Here is a 23,650-nt window from a genome sequence, read left to right as displayed (position 1 = left end):
ATTGGGCAATTAAAATCTGGGATGCTATCTACGTGATAAAGCTTACCAAGGTTGTGAGAACCAGAGAAGGCAGGCAATTTGATAACCTCTTAATAGAAAAATGGAATTCCATAATAAGCAATTTGGTCTAACAAGGTTCAAGACAATGTAAATCCGTTCATATTGCTTGGGACTTCATGATTTCAGTACATCTGATTTCTAAATCCTATTTTTGCTTCCATTCTCTGTTCTGGGTAGTGCTGTCATATTACTGTTTCTTTCCCTTTGTAAGCTTTCAAATGATAAATTTAAGAAAAAATATTGCTTTGGAAAGACCCATTAACATTCAGGGTGCAAGGTAGAACACACTCACTCTGTGAGGAAGGGGATATCAATTGGTAGTAGAAGGGTTTTGTGGTTTTGTTTCCTTTGATTCCTTCTAGTTTTCCTAGCCCATGATGGGAATTTTGTTGAAACTATTTATCCCATGTGCACTCCTGCAACCACTTCCTCCACGGAATGGCAGCAAGCGCAACAGCTGTCTCTTATTACTATCCTGAAAACCCTGGGAAGATAGGAATAGGGTGCAACAGATCCAAGGTCACCCAAAGACGTTCCATGTCTGGATTTGAACCCAAATCCAAAGGCCACTCTCTAAACCACCACCATTTAGGTACATTAAGAGATGTATATAAATTTGACTCAGAGTAGACCCACTGAAATTAATTGACCAAAGTTAGTCACTGCAGGGTGTTGAACTAGATTTCCCCCAGGGTCTCTTCCAAATCTACAATTCTATGATTCTACGTACATCAATTTCAATGGGTCCACTGTTGGATATTGTCCAATGTTTTGGGTCCTAGTTATGTCTGATGTAGTTTTATCTTAACCAGTTAACTGCGTTTTATTTCAAAAATTACACATCCCTTACATGGGAGTAAAGAAAGCTGCCTATTAGCATGCAACACCACTGGTCCATCTAGCTCAGTATTGTCCACCTATGGGCATCAGCTCTCCAAGGTTTCAGGAAGGAGAAATTCCCAGCCCTTCCTGAAGCACTGAACCTGGGACCTTCTGCATGGAAGTCAGATGCCCAATGCCCCTTTCAGAAACCCTAGGGCTGCCTGTGGCCCTCACATTCCTTTAGATGCTATGGGGGTAAAAGAGAGATAGAGAAAAGGAGTTAAAAGAGAGGGGGTTGTCCAACCTATTTTTTGGATTTGGTTACCCCCCCCCACCTTTGATTCTAGCCCTGTGCAGCACTGGTATTCAGTCCCCCTGCCCTGACAGAAAAAAGGCTACTCACCGCTGCCCCTAAGCTAATCTCAAATGCTTGTCAGTACACAGGCTGATTGACAGCCTGCTTTTCATAGCACGTGTAATTCACCTACTTTTAAAAAACCCAAAACAGATCTGGTTTGGGGTGAAGAATTTCCCCAACCTCCACTGCCTATTAAGCTAAAAAAAAAAAGCCCAAAAACTAGTTCCATGGCCCTATTTCCATATGAAGACAATAACAGTCTTGCTGGCAAATAATACACAGATGGAGCTATATTCTAAATATAGAGGAGCAAAAGAGGCTTTAAACACAAACAAAGGCAGGGGGGAGACAGAGAGGGAGAGACAGAAGAGAAGGGAAGTCTGCAAGTTAATAGTCAGGACAGCAGCTGGCAGAAACTCTGAAAGCAGAGGGGAAATGCCATCAAGTGGGGTCAGGAAGAGTCAAAAGGTCAGACAAGAGTCAAAAGGTTACTGCCTTCCAGATCCAATATAATCAATTCTGGTCCTGCATACTGTGATCAATAAGCCTTTCATCAATGAGGGGACCAAGAGAGAGCAGCTCTTTAAAACCAACACATAATTATGTACAAGCGACTCCCCACTTATGCAGGGATTACGTAAATGCTTGTAAATAAGGAGCCTCATCAGAGTGGGGAACTAAGGCGATTTCTTCTTCTTTTACAACAAAAATGGTTCAGAGCTCTTCGGAACCCTGCCTAATAAAAAACAACCCATACTGTACCTTTGCCTCAAGATCGCCAGAAAGGGCAGGGAACAGCTCGCTTGAGCCCACTGTAATACAGCTTCTCGCCCAACAACTGTTGAATAGGGTAGAGCAGGAAGCAGCAAGAGCTTCCGTGCACCATTTTGGAGCCCATAAGTCCTTTTCTCTTTTTTTTAGCCTTTAAAGCCTCTTTGTGCTCTGGGGAGGGTATCCTTTCAAGCCACAAGGACTTTCCAGCTCTCTCCAGCCATTTCCAGATTTGAATTGATTTGAACTGATTGATTTCCCAGCACTCGCACAGTCGCGTGTGAGTCAATTGCGTGTAACTGGGAAGATGACTGTATTGTTAGGCAAACTGAGCTAATTCCATGGGGGCAGTGGGAGAAAAAGTCAAAAGTTTTTTGGCATCAAAGCAGATGATCTCAACAACTCCTCCTGCCTACGACTCAAGTGATGGGCCTGGAGATGTCCACAAAGCCCATCACTGATTGGTTACTGCACCGGCTGTGCATGCAAAGGGTCTTCAGATTCAATCCCAAGGATCTCCAGAAAGGACTGAGAAAGAGTCATGCCCAAAATCTTGGAGAGCTCTTGCCAATCAGCACAGACTGAGGGTGGAGAAATCTGTGGCCCTACAATGGATGTTGGATTCCAGCTCTCATCAGTCCAAGTCAGTGTGGTCAATAGTCATGGATGATGGGAGTAGGGTCACATTTATGCCATACATTTAAAGTAATTGAATAATAATTGTTTCCCTCGAGGAATTACGGGAGCTGCGGTTTGTTCAGGGCTGCGGAGAGTTGTCAGGAGACCCCGCTATTCCACTACCAGAGCTACCATTCTCAGAGTGGCTTCACAATAAATCCCGCTTCACAGGAAAAGTTGAGAACTGTAGCTCTGGGAGGGGAATAAGGTGTCTCCTAACAACTCTTGACACCCTTAATAAGTTATACGTCTCAGAATTCCTTGGGAGAAGCCATAACTCTTCAAAGTGTTACCATAGTGCTTGAAATGTATCATGTGAATGTGGCCCTGGAATCAGACATCATCTGGAGGACCAACTCTGGCACAGACGATACTGAACTAGATACATGTGCACATGTGTTTTTATTCTGTCTGACAATTGTGTAACACACTGTGCCGGGATGCAGAGGAGGAGAAGGAGGAATCTAGAGCCTGACCACCCACCTTGAGATGGAATGTTTTTTGCATTCCTGGCAAGGTTGGCTGGGCCCACATCATCACATCAAGCAGGTGGTTTTCGATAGCCCAGCTGCTGAATTTCACAGTAAGTTGCGCTTCAATTTAAAAGCACAAGGCGCATACTAGACCCAAGGGGGGAATCTTGGATTCCTTTTTTTGAAAAGCACAAGTGTGCCTTCACCAAGTCACCTAAAGAAAATTAAAAGGAACAGGCAAGCCAAAGGAATAGACCCTTAATATAAACCGAACATAAAGGTGCATTGCCAGAAGGATATAGACATTGGACTCCGATATCAAGCGTCAAGCCAGGCCCAGGGAGACAATGGTTCAAATCCCTGCTTCTGCAATTTGTTTGGGAAAGTTCTCTATTTGTTACATATTAGGATGCTTCTTAAGATATCATAATCAAATGATGGTCTCTGAGAGCAAGGGTGAGGTTTTCATCTACATTTGGATACAACTGGGTGCCGTTTTGAATCAACATGGCAGGCTGGACCTCTCAAAAACTTCACTGATTTCAAAACTGAATGTTTTTTGGTCTTCTTAGAATTCCCAAGTGACACCAGGTACTGGCCTCCTAAGAAACTTCAATGAATGATTATCTTGGGCCAGTCACTATTTCCCAATGTAACCTACCTCACAAGGTTGTCATGAGGGTTAAGGGGGGAGTGAGGGTGAAGAATCATTAGATGGCATGCTGAGATCCTTGGAAAACAGGTGGGATAGCAGGATTAATAAACTGTGGGTAATGCAAATGTAAAAATAAATAAATTCTACAGTCTAGAAGATACTTCAAATTTTGCTTTAGAAAAACTGGATTCCACAAACTGCATGCATTTAAATGCATTAATTAGTAGCCGTGGACCATCACAGTCCAGCATCCTGTTCTTACAGTGGCCAATCAGATTCCTCTAGGAAGCCCACAAGCAGGACACAAGGGCAATCTCATTCTCTCACTATGTTCCCCAACAATTGATATTGAGTACCAGTGTGGTATAGTGGTTACAGCGCTGGACTAGGACCTGGTGGGAGACCCTGGTTCAAATCCCCACTCAGCCGTGAGGCTCACTGGATGACCTTGGGCCAGTCACTGCCTCTCAGCCTGACCAACCTCACAGGGTTGTTGTGAGGATAAAATGGTGAGGAAGAGAACTATGTATGCCACATTAAGCTCCTTGGAGGAAAGGTGGGATATAAACGCCCCCCCAAAAGGGGGGGGGGGTTTGGAAGGCATTAGAGGCAAAAAGGGCAATCTAGGCCAGTGTTTCCCAACCGGTGTTCCGCGGTACACGAGTGTGCCGTGAGACATCGGCTGGTGTGCCGCGAGATGCCTGGAGGGAGGCGGGCGAGTCGGGCGGCGAGAGGCGGGGCGGCGGCGGCGAGGAGAGGCCGCGCCTCCTGCTGCTGCCTGGCGCTCCTCCTCGCAGCCGGCAGCGCTGCCTGGGCGCCTCCGCGCGACTCTGCCTCGCTGGGTTTGGTCTCCCAGCAGAGACGGGTCACACACGCCCCTCCCTCCCTCCCTCAGCCTGCGCGGAGGGAGAGCCAGAGAGAGGCATCGCTCCTGCGCTCCGAGGCGGATTGAGCGCAGCTGAGAGGAGCTGCCGAGGGAAAAAACTTTCACTTTTGTGCGTCCCTCCCGGCGTGACGCTGCGCGCTGACGTCACGGGGCGGGGCTTTAATGGTGGTGTGCCGCGAGATTTTTTTCCAGTAAACAGGTGTGCCGTTGCCCAAAAACGTTTGGGAAACACTGATCTAGGCTACTCTAAGCCATGCCCACAAGACAAAATGGTGGTTACCTTGCTGAACAGGAGTGTTTTGTGCTATGACAGAGCCCACTAGCTTACCTGGGGGAATTTGCGTTTGATCGAAGTCAGCGCTCCTTCTGGAAGTTTGGCCAGCTCAGAATCACGAACTGCGTGTACTGTTGTTGCCCTGGGCTGGTGGGTTAAGGCTTCAACCTAAGATAGAGAGAAGAGAAAGTTGCTGCTGAGATGGCACTGGTAATCGCCGTAGTGCTGCTGTGGTACCAGCAACTGCCATAGCACTGCCAAACCAAAACATAGCACAAAGCAGGGGTAACCTCTGCTTCTAGCTGAACTTGTTCAGTTCTCTGTTTTCATTTGCCCCATCTTTGATTGATTTCATAAGAGAGAAGGAAGTGAAGTTTTGTTTGATTTCAGTAATATACACAGCCCTATCCTACCTCCCAAGCCCAAAGTATTCAAACAGTGTATTGAGGGGGGGGGCTTACTTAAGTAATTCTTTCTTAATAAACCAATGCTCCTCTTTCCTAAAAGAGTAGTCCTGCCTGCTGTCTTCTGACATAGTTCACTGCCCTGGGCTTGCCTCTTTCCCATCAGCCTCTGCAGGGAAATGGGTAATTGAGCCCAGTCATGACATCAAGTATAAGAATTGCTCCCCATCCTGAGATGCAGCAGAATTGCCTAGAGCAGGGTTTCCCAAACTTGGGTCTCTAGCTGTTTTTGAACTACAACTCCCATCATCCCTAGCTAGCAGGACCAGTAGTCAGAGATGAAGGGAACTATATTTTTTTTTTTTAAAAAAAAGATATTTATTAAAGGTTTAGAAATTACAAAAAAGACAACAAAAAATTTAACAGGACATACATTACAATACATAAAAAGAAAAACACAGAAAAACAATACAACAATACAACAAAAAGAAACAATAACACTAAAACACAGATCCAATATTCCCTATCTTTACCTTTCATCTGCTTGTTTAATCGACCTCCTCGCACCTCCCTTCTTTGTATTCTAGTTCAATTAATTGTTTCAGCAAATTCTTCCCATCTTTCTCACAGAGATGAAGGGAACTATAGTCCAAAAACAGCTGGAGACCCAAGTCTGGAAAACCCTGGCCTAGAGGAAACTTCCTATTGAGTCCCTCTGAGTCACTGCTCCTTCAAAAATTGGGAGGCAATTTACAAAAATAAAATAAGTACTGTAAATAACTTTTAGATTCACACAAAAATGCAAGGATGGCTCCTCTGAGTGCAGAGTTCTTCCTGTTTCATACGAGAAGAGACCTGCTGGATCACACCAAAAGGGTCCATCCAGTAATCATCCTGATTCCTATAATAGCCACCCAACTCAGAAGCGCCTTGGCAATGCATTCCTGCTGTTGCTCCCTCTCCCAACACGTCTGGTGTTTAGGCTGCCTGCCTCTGGACATGAATACTGCCTACAGCCATTGTGATTAATAGTCACTGATGGACTGTTCCTCCTTTGTCTAATCTCTGCTTCAAAGCCACGGGTCACCCCACATCTGAGGGCAGCAAACTCCATACATTTATTTTGCACTATACAATGTCACTTCTTTTGGCTGTCCTGAATCCTTCTTCTCATCACATTTCATAGGGTAACTCTTTCATGGGATAGGGCTATAGCTGAGGGGCAAAACACCTGCTTTGCAAGCAAAATGTCCCAGGTTCAATCCCTAGCAGCACCAGAGAGTGCTGCCAGTCAGTGCAGACAATATTGAGATAGATGGACCAATGAGATTCTGACTCAGTATAGAAGTGGTTTCCTGTGCATTTTATCATTATGGGAGAAATTTCTCTGTACACTTCCTACATACCATGCACAATTTCTACAGGTAAACCATCTCAAATGTAAGAGCAAAGTGTGACTTTGGAAGCTGAACTGAGATGGGAGAACCCTCCACATGCATGTGAGTATCCTTCAACTATCAGAAGTTTGGAAAGCAATGCCCTAAACCACAGGTCTTCAACTAATCAGGATGCACTAGGGGCTGTGGCCTGATCCAAGCTGGGTCAAAACAGAAGTACTGCCACCGTGCAAATATATGGTCAAAGATTAAGAAATGGGTCCCCAAATGCGTTCCTGGGTTAACAGTGGGTCCTGGGTCTGAGACGGCTGAAGATACCTGCCTGAAACCGCAGGAAACTGTATGTTCTGAAGTTAGGAGAAACAAGATGGAGCAGGAATACTAGCCCCTGGGGCAGCTGGAGAGGGCTTTGATTAGTTGATAGGGGAAGTGGGCTGGACAGGAGGTGGTTATGACTGAACCAAAGTGTGAAGCATTGTCACTTAGAACCTGGCACCACCTTTGCAGATGACAGCAGACTCATCCACCCTGACAGAGAACACACTTGCAAGAACAACATTATTGAAAGGTGAGAGTCTCACTATTGAGAACCTCTTCATCTTTAAAAACTTGGTGGAAAGAGGGATGGAACTTGATGGGACATTTTGTGTCACTTTTGTCCAGTTCTGAACTTCTTGCCCTGCTTCTGAATCATGACTGTGTCTGCCGCTGAACCTACACCATTACGTTCCTGAATAAAGATCTATTTCTTACTCACAAGAGCCTCTGTTTGACAGGAGCCAGCAGAACTGCCTAATTCACCTCACATTTGGGGAGGCCTCTCTTCTCCAAAAGGTCTTCAAGAACCCAACATTTAGATCAAATGGATCAATGCTGTTTTTTTAAGGAAATGAAGAGATGTGGCCATGCCTTCTTTCGACCAAAAAATGGCGCTCCCACTGCCTGTTTATCACTTTCAAACCTAGGAACAGAGTGAGTCATCATTTAATGAGACCTCGTGCTAAGTGAAGTGACATTGCTCCCTGCCCTGAGGGAAGCACTGACATTTTCCAGTGCCGGAACCTGACCTGGCTTTTGGTGGCAGGCTGCCCCATGAGAAGCGGTAGCAGCCCAGAAAGAATGGAGAGAAAGAACACTTGAGCCAGTCCAGCGCTTAGCAACTAATGGATTCTGTTAAGTGAATGGACGTCACTTGCCATTTGGGTCTGTTTACCCTGTTCCAACAGGAGATGAAGACTAATTTGATTTATTATATACATACACTATTTCAAAATCCTAATCCAGCCTTCGCCCACTTGGTCCCCCCCAGTTGTATACGCATTTCGTCCTCAAAAATGACCCCCACAACTTTCCTGCATTAAAAACCTCGGAACAGAACCATATTCTGAGTGGCCACAGCCCACACTGATTCTCACACTAACACTCTAGTAGTAGTATTTTGCACACCTGTGGAATTGTGACAGGGGCAGCAAGACCAGATGTTGTTGCCCAGCCAGTGCAGCTGATGGTCAGGGATGATGGGAGCTGGCAGTCCAACAACATCTGAAGGAACACAGAAATTCCCCACCTGTCCTTCTCCTTCCTTGGAGGCTTTTTAAGCAGAGGTTTGACGGTCATCTGCCACGGATGCTTTAGTTGAGATTCCTGCATTGCAGGGGGTTGGATGAGATGACCTGAAGGATCCCTTCCAACTTTACAATTCTATGATTCTCCATTGAAATCAGGAAGACAATGGACAAAGAGGATGAATTTGGAAGCAATTTTTAAAAATATAAAAAGCCCTAAAAACAAATCTGTTCTTTGGATAGCAGGGGCACAACTTTTGCAACTGCCTATAGTATCAACTCTGCTCATTGCTCAGCAATCTTGGGTGCCAAGCCAAAAACAGAATGATAAATATATATTTTTAAACAGGCACACAGAGGGTTGAGCTAATCTCCCCATCCTTTCATGAATGAGAAAATTTGACTGTCTGAGCTACTGGTCCTGCTTGGATTTCATCAGAAATTAGAAAAAATGAATTAATACCACAATTAGTTTATCATGGATTGAATTGGAATCATAGATTATCTCTAAGGCTGTACACCTTAAAAACTTATTTTTAAAAAAAGGTAAGATCAGCAAACTAGTCCGCTAAAGGATAGGCTGATTAACCAGCAGGGACAACTCTTCATTAGCAAAGTTCTATTGTATACTGATGGCTATATTAGTTCTTGGCCATTACTGGACAAAAATGATTAAAATTTAAAAAAAAATCTCTCTAAAATTAGAAGTAGCTTGTGCTTATCTTAATGTTCTCCCACATTTCTCAAAAGTACCATCTCTACTGAAGTTCTGGCTTTATGCTAGTTTATTTAGACTACAGAAATAAAACCAATCAGTTACAAATTCTTTAAATCAGCTAATAGCCCTCCCTGCTTCTTGAATAGTGAAAAACATTGTCAAATTTTTGAGATAATTAGCTAACAGATGTAGAAAAGCATATTCACGCCTTCTGCTTTTAGCTTTATCTAGATTTTGTGATGCTTTAACTGACCCTCAGCTGCTACTGTGATTGCTGTAATAACAAAGTATGGTTGATCCAACTTTTGTATCAGTTTATGAGGATACAAGCTCATCAAATGTTTTATACATTGTACATTTGCACTTCTGTTGGGATGTCATAGTTCTAAACTGAAGCTAATTTGATCTGCTATACCAGAAGCCAGCAAGAGGACAATTCCCAAAGTTGTTTTAACTGTCAATCCCTCTTTCCTGGGAGCTCTTGGAATTATAACTCTGTGAGGGGTATAGGAATCTCCTAACACTCTCACCACCCCAAAAAACAAAGGCACTTTAAATGTATGGTGTGAATATGGCCCAAGAGAGGTGATTTCAGAAATGATATAAAAACAGTAATCGGATGAGAGGTACATGCTTTAATTTAACCATTAAAAAAACCAAAAACATTCCACAGCCTGGTTCCAATGAACTACTTTAGACCCAAACTGTGCTGACTCAAACTTAATTCTTAAATCCCACTTCAGTGGCAGCAGTGGAAAAAAGCTCCGCTGGATGAGCTAAGGAACCTCATCTTCAGGGCATAGACCTAGCAGTGTGGATCTTTGCATTCTGGCCAAAACAAGTTTGAATGGCCTGATCTGCCAGTTCTTGCTCTCTCTGCGCTGTCCCATCATGCTAATATTTATGAGTTGAATTAACCAGAATGTTTAGAGCAGGCTATAATACTCCTCTATCTCTTGAAGCGTAAAATGAAATTCACTGCCTCACAAGCTGGCTCAATGCAGTACTTGCTAATTTAATTTAATCTTTGTGGCAGTTTATCACCAGCTCCTGGGCTGAATACTGCTCTGGAAGTGCCTTTCAAACCTTTTGTTTTCCTTCAGAGTTTGCTGTCAGGGACAGCAGTACTTTGCGCTTTGAAATTATATGAATTTTACACACATACACACCAAAACTCCACAGCAGTATACGATAAATTCCGCAGCCCGCTAAAGCAAAAGAAAAATCGCCATCCCTGCTTCCAGTGCATAATTAATTCTGCTGCCAGCAGAGTTGAGGCATTTAAAAGATCATGACGCATTATAAAGATTGCACACCTCTTGTTGGAACAGATATTATAGCCAGAATGTCAGGCTTGAGCTTGTTATTTTTGAAAAGGGGTTATTAAGATGTAAGAAGCATGCCTTTTTTTAAAAAAACCAAAGTTTAATTGTAGATTCCAGCAGCCAAGCAACATTAATTGGATATATCTCTAGAAGTCTAATGCACATCTGAGAACACAGGCAATAAGAAGTATGATTTTAAAATATAAAATAAGAATGTTTTAAAACCATGCAGAAAGCCACAGGTTCAATCTCCAGCATCTCTAGGTAGCGATGGGAGAGATCCTGTCTGAAACCCTGGAGAGCAATTGCCAAGTCAGCACTACGGGGCAAGATGGGCCGACTCAATATAAGGCAGCTTCTATTGTTCCTACAAACAAAATGGAGACTTCACTCTTACAACCCAAAGAGGTTCACCTCTAGAACGCAAAAGAGGAAGGCTATTACTTGGCACAAGCCCTGAGTTTCTTTATGTCACTGTTCTGGGAATGCCTGATTGGAGAAGAAAAGCCCAGAACAGCAAGCCATGCAGTGATACAACGAGCAGCCTCCTCTCAAGGCAGGTTACTCAACTGCCCATTTGTTCTGGAAATGACTGAATGTTCCAATCGTACAAGATGCAAAACTACCCATTCGTGCTCAGCCAAGGTCAGTGGTCAGGGATGATGAGCACTGTAGCCCAGCAACAACTGGAGGGCCACAGATTCCCCATCATTGTTGGGGGCTGGTCAGGTGGCCCAAAGGGAACCAATAGGATTCCATTTGGCTTTATAAAGCTGGATAGGCTCCTCAGCCTGAACAACTCATTCCTTAGGGAAAGGCCAAGCTGCTTAGGCTCCTACTGCAACCTGCTGCCTCCAGCGCCATCAACAACTCAGAAAATGGGTTTGGTTCAAACAGGTCTCAATCCCAATCTAATTCACAAGCCAGGGGGAACTTACCACGCCAATCAGGTCACCGCGGCCATATTCCCCCGTCAGCTGCTTCTTCCCATCATCCATCCTGATGACAGAGCGGAGCCGCCCGTTCAGCACAATGTAGGTGCAATCTGAGTTGTCCCCTTGCCTGTGGAAGGACACACCAGTTACAGGAGGGAAAGACCCTAAAAGCACAATCTCCATTTCTGGCCTGATTACTGGCAGGCCCAGAGCAGTCTAGGTCTATGGAATATTCAATAGACTGGGCCAGAAAAGCCACAGGAAGCTAACCTGCAGGGACTGTACTGCTTTTGACCACTGCGTGTTTGTGTCACTTTTCTACCTCCTCCTATTTTTGTTTAAAAACATACATGGGAGTATTTGAACTCCCTGCACATGGAAAACCTGGATGTCAGAGAAAAGACCCAGGCAGAATCCTACAAACAGACTAGCTTTCCACACACAAGTTTATTTTAATTTACATTTTTTATTACAATTCCCTTAAATGCACAAAATGCAAAAGGCTTGAAAACAAGAGCAACAAAAATAAGCCAAAACTAATGCACCTTTTGGCATTCAGCATATCCCTAGGCAAATTTGCTCAAGAGGTTTTAAAGCAAGGAAGTATTTCAATACATGCTTGTGTTCATAGCAGTCCCCTCTCTATAGACTTTCATGTGGAAATGCTCCTATTCTGCACAGCTTTCCCCGACATCTACCCTATTGCCTCCTGCAAGGGACAGAAAAGCTTGACCGCTTGGTAGGTTCCCCCATTTTGCAGGGGGATGGGGCAAAGGGGTACACAAGCTTTCCATTTTGCATGCACCCTACCTATAAACAGCCCGTCCCGCTTCTACTTCCATCCAATCCAGAGCAAAGTCGATTTGCCTCACAAAAGATGACATCCGCTTCACAACTGTATGAGCCACACCCAGCACGACAGTGGGTTGCTCCCGCATTATCCTGAAAGGCAAGGTCTGGCAGTTAGGAAGTGCTGGGCCTCAGAGGGCACAGAGATGGCTAACTGCACCATTTGCCTAGGAAGGAAGGGAGGGTGGGAGGGAGAGAGGGAAGAGAAGGTCCAAAAACCCAGTCCAAAACTCTTCTGTTAGCTTTGTTGGGTAATTTGATTCCACTATTCACCCACCCCTCAAAAAGTTAAACTCTGGCAGAGTCACCCTGACTTCTGTTTGCTGGATTGCTTGGGAGGCAAGTGCATTCTGAACCGTTTTGGAAAGGGCTACATTTATTTTCCTTTCCTTTCCCTGTTATTACTCTGCTTTTCAAACTGAATGGGGCCCTTAAGGCAGATGCAGTAATAAAATATTTAAAAAAACAAGAAGTGTTTTGTTTTGTTTTTTTAAGGTCAAGCATACAGAGTGGAATGAGAAACCAGCCAACAAACATTTCAAATAATCAGGGGCTTGTTTTATCCTTTTAAGTATGCTTGTCTCAAATTTCACTCTGTTACAACCCATTTATATTAATTGGAAAAGCAAAAAAGGGTTGCGGCCTGTAAGGTTGTAAACATACACATACTAGAAAACAAGGCAGCAGCATCCTTTACCACAGGAGATATGGGAAGAGCCACAGCTCAGTGACAGAGGATCCACTTTGAATTCAGAAGTTACCAGGTTTGATTCCCAGCATCTTCAGACAGGACTGGGAGAGACTTTCTTGGAGAGCTGCTACCACTACTGGTCAGGGTAGATAATACTGAGCTAGACATAGACTGATGGTCTGACTCCATACAAGTCAGCTTCCTTTCATGGCCACTGTCTACTAAGAGACTTGGGCGTGCGCCACACTCTCAGTGCTCAAATTACGAGAGGAAAAGGATGCGGGGCGGGGGGGGTCATGATCCTCAATGCACAAAAAGGAGCAGCAGTCTCCAATGAAGAAGAAAAAATCAGGAGTAAATGAGATGGGTACAATTATTAAATTATAAATGAGGTATAAAAATGCAACTTAGATTGAAAGAAACGGGGGGACGGACGGACAAAAAATGGCATCAAAAGCTCTGTGTGTTTAATTTATTATTATTATACTGTTAATGTTTTGTTTGTTTTTCCTGTTCTGCATATAGTCTGTTTTCGTTGTTTAATAGAAAGAATTTTAAAAATAAAAAGGCGAAGCTCCCACCAGTCGGTTTCTGGGGAAGGCATGATCCAAGGCTTCCTGGTCCTTTTGCTTGCAACTCACCACACATCTCACAACTTCCCGCCTTCCCTGGAGGCTCCCACGCCCCCTGGTGATGGCTTAATTGGATACTGGGAAGGGGGATTCAAAAGCCCCCTGCCCTATGCTACCCAGCATTTATTTATTGAATCACAGCTGTGAGTTCAGGGAAGTGGTGTAATTAGCTGGCATCTGCCCGGTACTTAAATCCCACGGCAGGGGCACACCCAGTGGCAGAGCTCCCTGACAAGAGGGTGAGATGGGCCGTGGTACTGCTAACAGGCTACTGCCTTAGTTGGTCCCACAGCTGGGCTGGAGACAAGGGCTGGCTTTGAACTGTTTCCTCCCACTACCCCTCACAGCACTTAGCCTTGCCTCAACTGGGGGAAGAAGGAAGTGGGAAGGGAGAAGCTTTCTGGGAGAGGAATGGGTCATTATTCAAGCTCTGGAGGCAGAGCATTGGCTGCAGCTAGACAAAAAGGGGAGCCAAGCAAAGCTCCGATCAGGTTCATATGAAGTGCGTTGTACACGTAAATGCTTCAGTACACATATGGAAAACAACACTGCATACAGAATCTGGCATTCTGGCATTTAAATAAATAAAAGCAAGGTGCTAGTCCTTAAGGTTGGAAAGATAGGTTGGAAAGTGCCTAAGCAGTACCTGGCAAAAACCTCAGAAGTGCTATGTGCATAGGAGCAACCAGGATTCCTCCAAAGTGCACCTTGCACCGTCACTGAATGGTTTTTGATAACTGGTCAAGACAACTCTTTACTTGTGCCTTTGGTCACGTAGGTGACTTTCTTCACTCCTGCCCTGCTGTTTTGTGCTGCTGTTAACCTCGACCCTGATTCTTTTATGCCTTTAAGATTTTAATGTAGCCATTGTGATACCCTCAAGATGCTACAGGAGTCTCAGCTCCCATCATCCCCAACCCTGTTCATGCTGGCTGGGACTGATGGGAGTTGCAGTCTTAAGCATCAGGAGGGCACTGGCCTAGAGGTATGATTCATTCAACCAAGGCTTAGAATTCCTAGCTTCCTCCAGCAACACTTGCAAACACATCAAAGGAGATGGGGGAGAAGGCTCACTCATAGAAGTGCGACTTGGAGATGGCCAGGAAGCTGCAATCACGATTGGCCTTGATGGTGAAGATGAGGGGCTCCCCCGTAAGGGCAGCCAGCTGCCCCACCAGCTCCCCAGGGTGGGTGATGAACAGGCAGGTCTCCTCCTCTGAGTCAATCTTCCGCTGATAGACATGAAGCATTCCTGAGATCACAAATCGGATGTTGACATCCTGCAAGGGCAGAAGCAGAGTCTGTTCCTCTGTATCAGGTACCACCTGTTTCTATGTTTGCAAAGTCAAAGCCAGGGGAGGATTATATGGGGGGAGTGGTGTTACAGTGGGAGTTGCAGTCCAGGAACACCTAGAGGGCTAAAGGTTACCCCATATCTATTCTAAGAGTTGAAGAGCCATAGCTCCGTGAAGAAGTGCAAGTTTTACATGCTGAAGGACTCAGGTTCAACCCCCAACATTTCCACACAGAGCTGGGAAAAGACTCAGTGCCTCAAACTGTAGAGAGCTGCTGCCAGTCAGTATAAACAGAACTGAGATAGATGGACCAATGCTCTGGCTCAAGATGAGCCAGCCTAAGAGGTTCCTATGTAAAATACAGGACTGTGGGGACTAAATTCTTACTTCATCTTTAGGCCAAGGCCCAGAGCTGAGTGCTATAGCATCTGCCTTACACACAGATATTCCAAGGTTCAACCCCCAGTATCTCCAGGTCAGTCTGGGAAAAGACTCCATGCCTCAAACCATGGAGAGCTGCTGCTGGTCAGTGTAGACAACACAGAGCTAGATGGACTGATGGTCTGACCCTATACAAGGCAGCTTCTTATGTACTTTGGGAAAGGGTCAGAGCTTAGTGGTGGAGCATCTGCTTTCCATGCAGAAAGTCCAGTTCCCACTGTCTCTCCATTAAAAGGACCAGGAGGCAGCAGACGAAAATCCCTTTCTCTTCCCAAGACCCTGGAGACCGGCCACGTGTCAGAGTAGCAAATACCAAGCAAGATGGGGCAGCGATGTGATCTGGTTGAATGGACTACAACAAATGACTACAATAAATTTCCCAGGAAAATAAGCTAATGTTGAATTATAAAATAACGGAACAGGAAGTAGAAGGGGCTATTCAGAATATGCAACTGGGTAAATCCCCAGGGCCGGATGGACTGACTTCTAGATATTACAGATCTTTGAAAGAATGGTTAATACAACCTTTAAAGGAAGTCTGCAATGAAATATTGGAAGGGAAAAGGGCACCAGAGGGCTAAAAGATTAAAAAAGGCGCTAACAGAAGTAATTCATAAAGATCAAGCGGGCTTTCTCCCGGGCAGACACCTGTCCGACAATACGAGGAATATAATTAATATCTTAGAAAAACTACAAGTGAAGATCAATACCAAAGCAGTTTTGATATTTGTGGACGCAGAGAAAGCCTTTGACAACATTTCTTGGAGTTTTATGAAAAAGAATTTATTGGCGATGGGGGTTGGTCAAGGTTTTGGAAACGGTATAGGTGCAATTTATTCAGAACAAAAGGCTAAATTAATTGTGAACAACGTAGTGACGGAAGAATTTAAGATTGAGAAAGGAACACGACAAGGTTGCCCAATCTCTCCATTGCTCTTTATTTCGGTCCTGGAGGTTTTGTTAAATATGATTAGAAGGGACCAATTGGTAAAAGGTATACAAGTGGGAGCCAAACAGTACAAATTGAAATCATTTGCTGATGACTTGGTACTGACTTTACAGGAACCAGAATCAAGCACTAAAAGAGTATTAGAATTGATTCAAGAATTTGGTCAGGTAGCAGGATTAAATTGAATAAGATGAAAACTAAAGTCTTAGAGAAAAACTTAACGGAAATGGAGAGAGATAAGTTTCAGAAAGAGACAGGATTAACACTGGTTAAGAAAGTAAAATACTTAGGGGTTAATATGACTGCTAAGAATGTGAATTTATTTAAGGATAATTATGAAAAATGCTGGGTTGAAGTGAAAAAGGATCTAGAAATATGGTCAAATTTGAAGTTATCATTGCTAGGCCGAATTGCTGCGATAAAAATGAACGTATTGCCAAGAATGCTGTTTTTGTTTCAAACTTTGCAAATTTTGGATGAAATGGATTGTTTCAAGAAGTGGCAGAGAGATATCTCTAGATTTGTCTGGCAGGGCAAGAAACCTCGAATAAAATTTAAGATATTAACAGATGCTAAAGAAAGAGGTGGATTTGCCCTGCCAGACCTTAAACTTTATTATGAATCAGCTGCATTTTGCTGGCTGAGAGAATGGATGCTTCTTGAAAATACGGATGTGCTGGATTTGGAAGGTTTTAACAATGTATTTGGTTGGCATGCATACCTGTGGTATGATAAGGTTAAAGCACACAAAGCGTTTAAAAACCATATTGTCAGAAAAGCATTGTTTAATGTTTGGATAAGATATAAGGATTTGCTAGAAAATAAAACCCCAAGATGGTTGTCACCAATGGAAGCAAAAGCACAGAAAAAACTCAATATGGAGGCCAAATGGCCGAAGTATTGGGAAATCCTGGAACAAGAGGGAGACAGATTATAATTGCAGAGTTTTGAAAAACTAAAAAATAGAGTACGAGATTGGCTCCACTATTATCAAATAATGGAGGCATATAATTTGGATAAAAAACTAGGCTTCCAGGTGGAAAAAACAAAACTGGAAACAGAATTGTTAGATCCTAAAGTTAAGAATTTGTCAAGAATGTATAACTTGCTGTTGAAATGGAATACACAAGATGAAACGGTGAAATCTGTTATGATTAAATGGGCACAAGACGTTGGACATAATATCATGATGGCTGACTGGGAACAGTTATGGATCACTGGCATGAAGTTTACGGCATGTAATACCTTAAAAGAGAATTTAATGAAAATGATTTACACATAACACCAGTCAAGCTTGCAAAAATTTATCATCTGCCTGATAACAAATGTTGGAAATGTAATGAAACTGAAGGTACTTTTTTTCACCTTTGGTGGACATGCCCAAAGATTAAGGCATTCTGGGAGATGATCTATAATGAATTGAAAAAGGTATTTAAATATACCTTCCTGAAGAAACCAGAGGCCTTCCTCCTGGGCATGGTCGGCCAATTGGTGCCAAAGAAGGATAGAACTTTCTTTATGTATGCTACAACAGCAGCAAGAATACTTATTGCAAAGCACTGGAAGACACAAGATCTACCCACCAGGGAAGAATGGCAGATGAAGCTGATGGACTACATGGAATTGGCGGAAATGACTGGCAGAATCCGAGACCAGGGAGAAGAGTTGGTGGAAGAAGATTGGAAAAAATTTAAAGTATATTTACAGAAATATTGCAAAATTAATGAATGCTAGAAGGATGTTGGAATGAAGTTATATGGTTTTAGCAGAAATGTAATAAAGAATTAAGTAAAAGTTGATTGATAATGGGCAAAAATGGAAAAATTGAAGGATAGACTGTTAAGATAAATTATAGAACAAAAATTGAGAAAGATGGAAAGAATTTGCTGAAATAGTTAACTGAACTAGAATACAAAAAGGGAGGTGTGAGGAGGTCGAGGAAACAAGTAAATGAAAAGTAAAGATATGGAATATTGGATGTGTTTTTAAATGTTTTTGTTTTTAAACATTTTTGCTTTTCTGCTTCGATGTACTGATTTTTTTCTTTCTTTCTTATTCTGGTTTTCATTTTCCTTTGATGTATTGTATTGTAACTTTTTACTGTCTTCCTTTTTTTCTCTTTTTCTGTAATTGTTAAACTTTTAATAAATATCATTTTTTAAAAAAAGATCTGGTTGAATGGAGCTTCATGTGGCTGCACAGTGGCAACTCAAAATGAACCCTAGAGATCAGAGAAGGTAAAGCTCCCCACAAGCCGCGTTTTGACTCACATAGGAAAGTGGCATGCAGGGACTCACCTGGTCACCTTGCCTCGACACCACTGTCCCAGCGGTAACCTGATGCAGGGTCACTTTCCCATGCAAAAGGCAGGGGTCCTAAGAGGGTGAGAAAAGAGACACACACAGTCAAATTGAAAGCTGGCAAATCAAACGCGATGTGGAGAGGTAACAACATCCTGGCTAGTAAAGTTCCCAAGATGTCCTGGTTGCTCACTGTGGTGTGTGGACTTGGATTAAAATAATCTAAGAAGTGGAGGGAAACACCCACAGTCAACATTCCTAGGCACTAAATTTTAATCTGGGGTTGTTGCAGACAGTGGCATTAAAAGCTCTGGGTGCTGGCTCAGATAGTGACAGGAAGTGATGCAACACTGGGCACAAAGGCCCCGCTCCGTTCTCCTCACTGATGGCACACACAGCTGTGCTGAGATTCCACCATACATTGCCCTCCTGTTGTGACCCACACATTAGATCAGGCCATGACCCACTAGTGGGTCCCAATCCACCAGTTGAAGACCAGTGCAAACTCCCTCTTAACATAGGCAAAAAAACCCCACATCTGTGCAGAGACTGAGGTATCAGCAGGCCTGGAGGAAAATCCCAGAGTTTGCAGGTAATATTTTAAAAAGTCATTGGGTAGGGGAAGAAGAAATGACTCAAAGCATGTCAGTGAGGACTAAGCATGCTCAGTAGTGAAGAATGCTGACTGTGTGTTGCTGGAGGAAGGGAAGGAATGGAGTATGCTGGAAAAGGGCATGAAAAAGCTGAAACCCTGAACAATTTATTGCAGGTCATGTTTCTTACAAAGTTTAAAAAGAGATTGAAGGATGAAGCATGGCAAATCCTACATTTCTTGGAGGTTGAAAAGATCTCCTCCCCGCTTTTTAAAATCATTACTAAAGCCACTTTTTGACAAAGCTCATTTCCCCATCCAGCAGAGGTTGGATAAACATTTTCTCCATGGCTGCGCTCGGGACTGCCTTTCATTACAGTGTGGAATTATGCAAACCCAGTTTGGCCCTCGCCATGACTCACATCCAACTTCATCAAGGTTAAAAGGTCCATCTTGGCAGCTTCTAAGATGGCCTCAGACTGCTTCCTGGCACTGGGCTCCTGGGCTGAGAGGTGGTCCTGTGTATAGTGGAAGATGGCCGAGGGCATTTCTGTCACCGTCACCGTCTTCTTCAAGATGGACTTAAAGAAGAAGAAACACCAGAGGTTAAATTTTCCATGCTGTGCTGAGTACCACCTGGCACACTGTGGCCACATAAGCCAAAAACCCTGCATGGGACTTCTTAGCAACTGCTTCATTCCTTAACCTTCACTTCCCCCATTACATGTAAACCCCAAAAAGAATGCTTAATGTAGGGCTGCCATATGTCTGCATTTTCCCGGACATTACCAGGAATTGATATCTGGGGGGAATTTCTGAAGGGGGGCACTTTGTACTGGGTCTTAGGCAAGTCAACTTTTACGATGTCCTGGTTTTTACTTTTTGAAATACAGTGGTACCTTGGTTCTCAAATGCCTTGATTCTCAAACACCTTGGTTCTCAAACACTGAAAACCCAGAAGTAAGTGTTCCAGTTTTCAAACTTTTTTCAGAAGCTGAACATCTGATGCAGCTGTCAGCTATAGTTTCTGGGACCCCTGCACCAATCAGAAGCCGCACCTTGGTTTTCAAACATTTCAGAAGTCGAACTGACTTCCGGAATGGATTAAGATCAAGAACCAAGGTACCACTGTATGGCGACCCTGCTTAATGGCAAAAGGATTCAATCTTTCTTTCACTCAGTCCAATTCAAGAGGCAATGGCAGCAATTTCTCACCAAACATTGTGAAGGCCACAAAGGGACTGGCTCTTTCCAGTCGCTGCAAATACAGAGGGCAGCTTAATGGGTATGCTATTGTTATGGCTGCATGATTTATTGATATATCGTCCAAAACCGGTTTGAAATCCATACCGTGATATCAGTTTCATAATTTCTGACCCGGCAATATATCGTGAATCATGATATGTGTGTGTGCTATGCAAAAATCATGATGCAGGAAAAACTGTGAAGCTAGCCAATGCCTCTACAGGAGGAGGAGGAGGAAGGCTCAGAAAATCTACCTTGCATGTGACATTGCTGGAAAGCACTTCTGAAGAGGAGGAAGAAGAGGCAACTCTGGCTCTCTCGTAGGCCATGTCCAAGTCCAGCTTGCTGCTAGTCAAGCTTCCTGCAGAGGGAAGATGGAGAGAAGACATCACCCTCTACAATAGTGGTTCCCAAACATTTTCTGGACACAACCACCTAGATCCCATAGACACATCCCCAGTGCCCCATACCCTGTTCAGTGCCTCCCTGCCTCTTAGTGCCCCCTAGGTAAACCCACCACCACCCAGGGGCAGTACTGCCCACTTTGGGAACCATGGATCTACAGCATCTTGGCCCACCCTGCTAAAGGCTGTGGCAGTGGTTTTAGGATCAGTTTGGTCTCAGAAGAGAGGCCCACATTGGCCCTGCCCACCATGACATTGGGTTCACTTCAGCACATATGGCAGATCAGTGATAAGGTGGTCATGTTCTGGGATGAAGTATTCAAAGAAATTGGAGAGATAACTGGGCAGAACGTGGTTAAAGGTCCAGAGTTGGCAGCACTTAATCTTAACCAAGGAGACAATATGAAACTTCATTGTAAGCATTGTACTGACCCTCTGTTATGAACAGCCACGCTACTGATAGACAGTTATTGTAAATCTTTAGAGGGTGAAGCATTGACCGCAAGGTATATATATTTAAAAATCTGGCAATTAGCGCTGATAGAAAAATTAACCACTAAACTGAAAATAGCAAGGGATGAAACTAAAAGGCACATTGTTTGTGAACTGGTAGATTTTTATTATGCTCATTGCAAAAAAGGAGAAGGTGGGGGCTCCTCTGCACTGCAAAGGTCTTTGGTTGCTGTGATTCTATGTGGGAAGTGGAACTGCCATGAACCTGGAAATGTGACCAATTAAGCAATTTGAACTCCTATACAAGCCAACCTCAAATCTACAGAAAATGTGTATATTTTGTTCTATACTGTATCTTGTTGCTTAGTAATATGACAAAACAGTAAAATCTTAATTCTTTAAAAAGAAGTGAACTTAGGGGGCATTCAGTGCCATGGTGAAGCTCCCCACACCTGCTGTTTCCCCCTCAATGGTTCACACTCACCTTCAGAATATCCAGAGGATGATGTCAAGGACAAGCTCCTTTTGAGAGGGTTCTCAGATATGGAAGGCCTCCCTGCATCTGCAATACAGAACACAACAATAGACAATATACTAACAATTTGCTTTTTGCCCGGCTTCCATGGTCAGCTGTGTGGGCTTGATGCGCAGGTGCATTGAGGAAAGGGAGGGGAACTAAGAGTCACAGAAGAGTCACATGCGGAGCCCCTACCAAAGCACAGTTCTCGGAAGGTGCCGGATGATGCCTATCCTTGGCTCCACCCTTCCCTAGTCTATGGTGGAAGCACACTCCCAGGGCCTGCTCCTAACAGAATGGTTTTAATTGCTACCACTGAGGAATTGGAACATTTTTCAACCTGAGGATCATATTACCTCCCGGGGAAAACTTCCGAGGGCCACATGCCAGCAGTGGGTAGGGCCAGAGACAAAGTGGGCAGAACAACAACTTTCAATTTTACCTTTTTTATAGTAGGCTAGTTTCTACACACACAATCTGTTCTCTAGCCAGACAAACAAGAGGCATTATCAGAGCCAGGAGTGCCAGCTTAGCCCTGTGACCGTGGGTGCCCGAGGCCGTGGGTGCCACGCAGCATGCATGGCCCTGGCACTGAAATTTGTGGGTGTTCAGCCCCTTCATGGGGAAATTTGTGGGTGCTCTGGCAACCAAGGCCCCAGGAAGTTGGCACTTTATAATCAGAGCTCAAGGACACATTGCAGCTCAAGGAGGGCATGAAGAAAGGCTGGTGAAGAGGGGTGGCATGAGGGGAGGAGCCTGACCTGAAGAGAATCCTGAGGGGCAGATAAAGAGGCTTGAATTGCCCCAGGCCCCAAGCCTAAGGTTCCACACCCCCAGTTAAGAAAGGAGTATTTGCTGATACAGAGCTGAAAAACCATGTCCCTCAAGGTTGTTCCCAAGAGCAATTCCCACTTAGGTAATCCTTACCCGTCTCTACAGAACCTGTTTTCTCCAGCTTCTCCACCCGGTCCTCCTCCGACAGATTGGACACCTGCCTCTTCACTGCTCTGCCAGCATTTGCACCAGAGGTCACGCTCGCAACTGACACCAGTGGGATGGCCTGGCTCTCCTATCAGGGGCAGAATGCAGAGACCCAAGAAGGTACCATTCAGATCAGGAAGCACCACAGTCCAAGAGCTTAGGGATAGAGCACCTGCTTTGCATGCAGAAGGTTCCAAGCTCAATCCCTGGAGAGAGACTCCTGGTCTGAAACACCATAGAGCTGCTGCTCCTGGTGGTCAGTATAGACATTATTGCACCTAATGGACTCTTGTGCTGTGTTCCTAAACTCAATGATACTACTGAAAACTATTAAGGAAAATGTATCTCCTCATCTCACACCAGTAGGATGTCCCACAGGCGTTGATGGCCTGTGCTCAGAGGAATGGGTGTCTACATCACTCTCTGGGCTAAGCAGCAGATTCAGCCAAAGCTACTGTAACACAAATTGGGGGGTGGGAGTCTCTCGTGGGCCAGGGTCCCTTGGAGGTAATCTGCTTGCTGGTGATGGAGGGGGAACCACAGTCTTCTCTCTCTCTCTCTCTCTCTCTCTCTCTCTCTCTCTCTCTCCCTCACCTGCCCTGCCCAGGGAATTTGCTGCCAGGAGAAGAGGCAAATCATTCTTGCCAGGGGTCTGAAATGATTGCTTGAAATGGAGCTTTTCTCCACTTGCATAAAACTAGGCCAAGGAGGGGAGCATATGCAGAAGGTATGCCACCCCTGGATTAAAGGAATATAGGAGTCATCATGGGCTCTGTAGCTCACTAATGGAAGAAAATGGCTCATTAACACTTCCTATGACACCTTTTTCCTAGCACAAGTCTCTACATGGGTTTTTTGCTTGCATTTGAGTCTCACCCCCAGTCAGCTGGGAGAGGTAAGGGGGGACATGACTGGCATTTCGTAAAAGCACATGTCATGTGAAGTGTAAAGTTGCATTCTTCCTTAGGATGCCAGAACCT

At 44.2% G+C, this 23,650-nt stretch overlaps 1 protein-coding gene across 8 annotated transcripts in view; it reads right to left on the bottom strand.

Moving 5' to 3' along the window:
* The window catches only part of PNPLA7 (patatin like domain 7, lysophospholipase), a 100,635-nt gene that overhangs the window by 62,130 nt on the left and 14,855 nt on the right, over positions 1-23,650 (bottom strand). For all 8 annotated transcript variants that reach the window (XM_083485507.1, XM_083485508.1, XM_083485503.1 and 5 more), the window contains 9 exons: positions 22,617-22,758; positions 21,657-21,734; positions 20,570-20,676; positions 19,493-19,651; positions 18,476-18,553; positions 14,568-14,773; positions 12,132-12,263; positions 11,325-11,448; positions 5,032-5,145 (listed from right to left, as the gene is read on the bottom strand). In XM_083485507.1, coding sequence (XP_083341633.1) covers positions 5,032-5,145; positions 11,325-11,448; positions 12,132-12,263; positions 14,568-14,773; positions 18,476-18,553; positions 19,493-19,651; positions 20,570-20,676; positions 21,657-21,734; positions 22,617-22,758 — 1,140 coding nt within the window. The remainder of the gene's footprint in view (positions 1-5,031; positions 5,146-11,324; positions 11,449-12,131; positions 12,264-14,567; positions 14,774-18,475; positions 18,554-19,492; positions 19,652-20,569; positions 20,677-21,656; positions 21,735-22,616; positions 22,759-23,650) is intronic.

Source organism: Podarcis liolepis, assembly GCF_965112155.1.
Source record: "Podarcis liolepis genome assembly, chromosome: Z".
NCBI lineage: Eukaryota > Metazoa > Chordata > Lepidosauria > Squamata > Lacertidae > Podarcis > Podarcis liolepis.
This window is presented reverse-complemented; position numbering and strand designations above follow the sequence as displayed.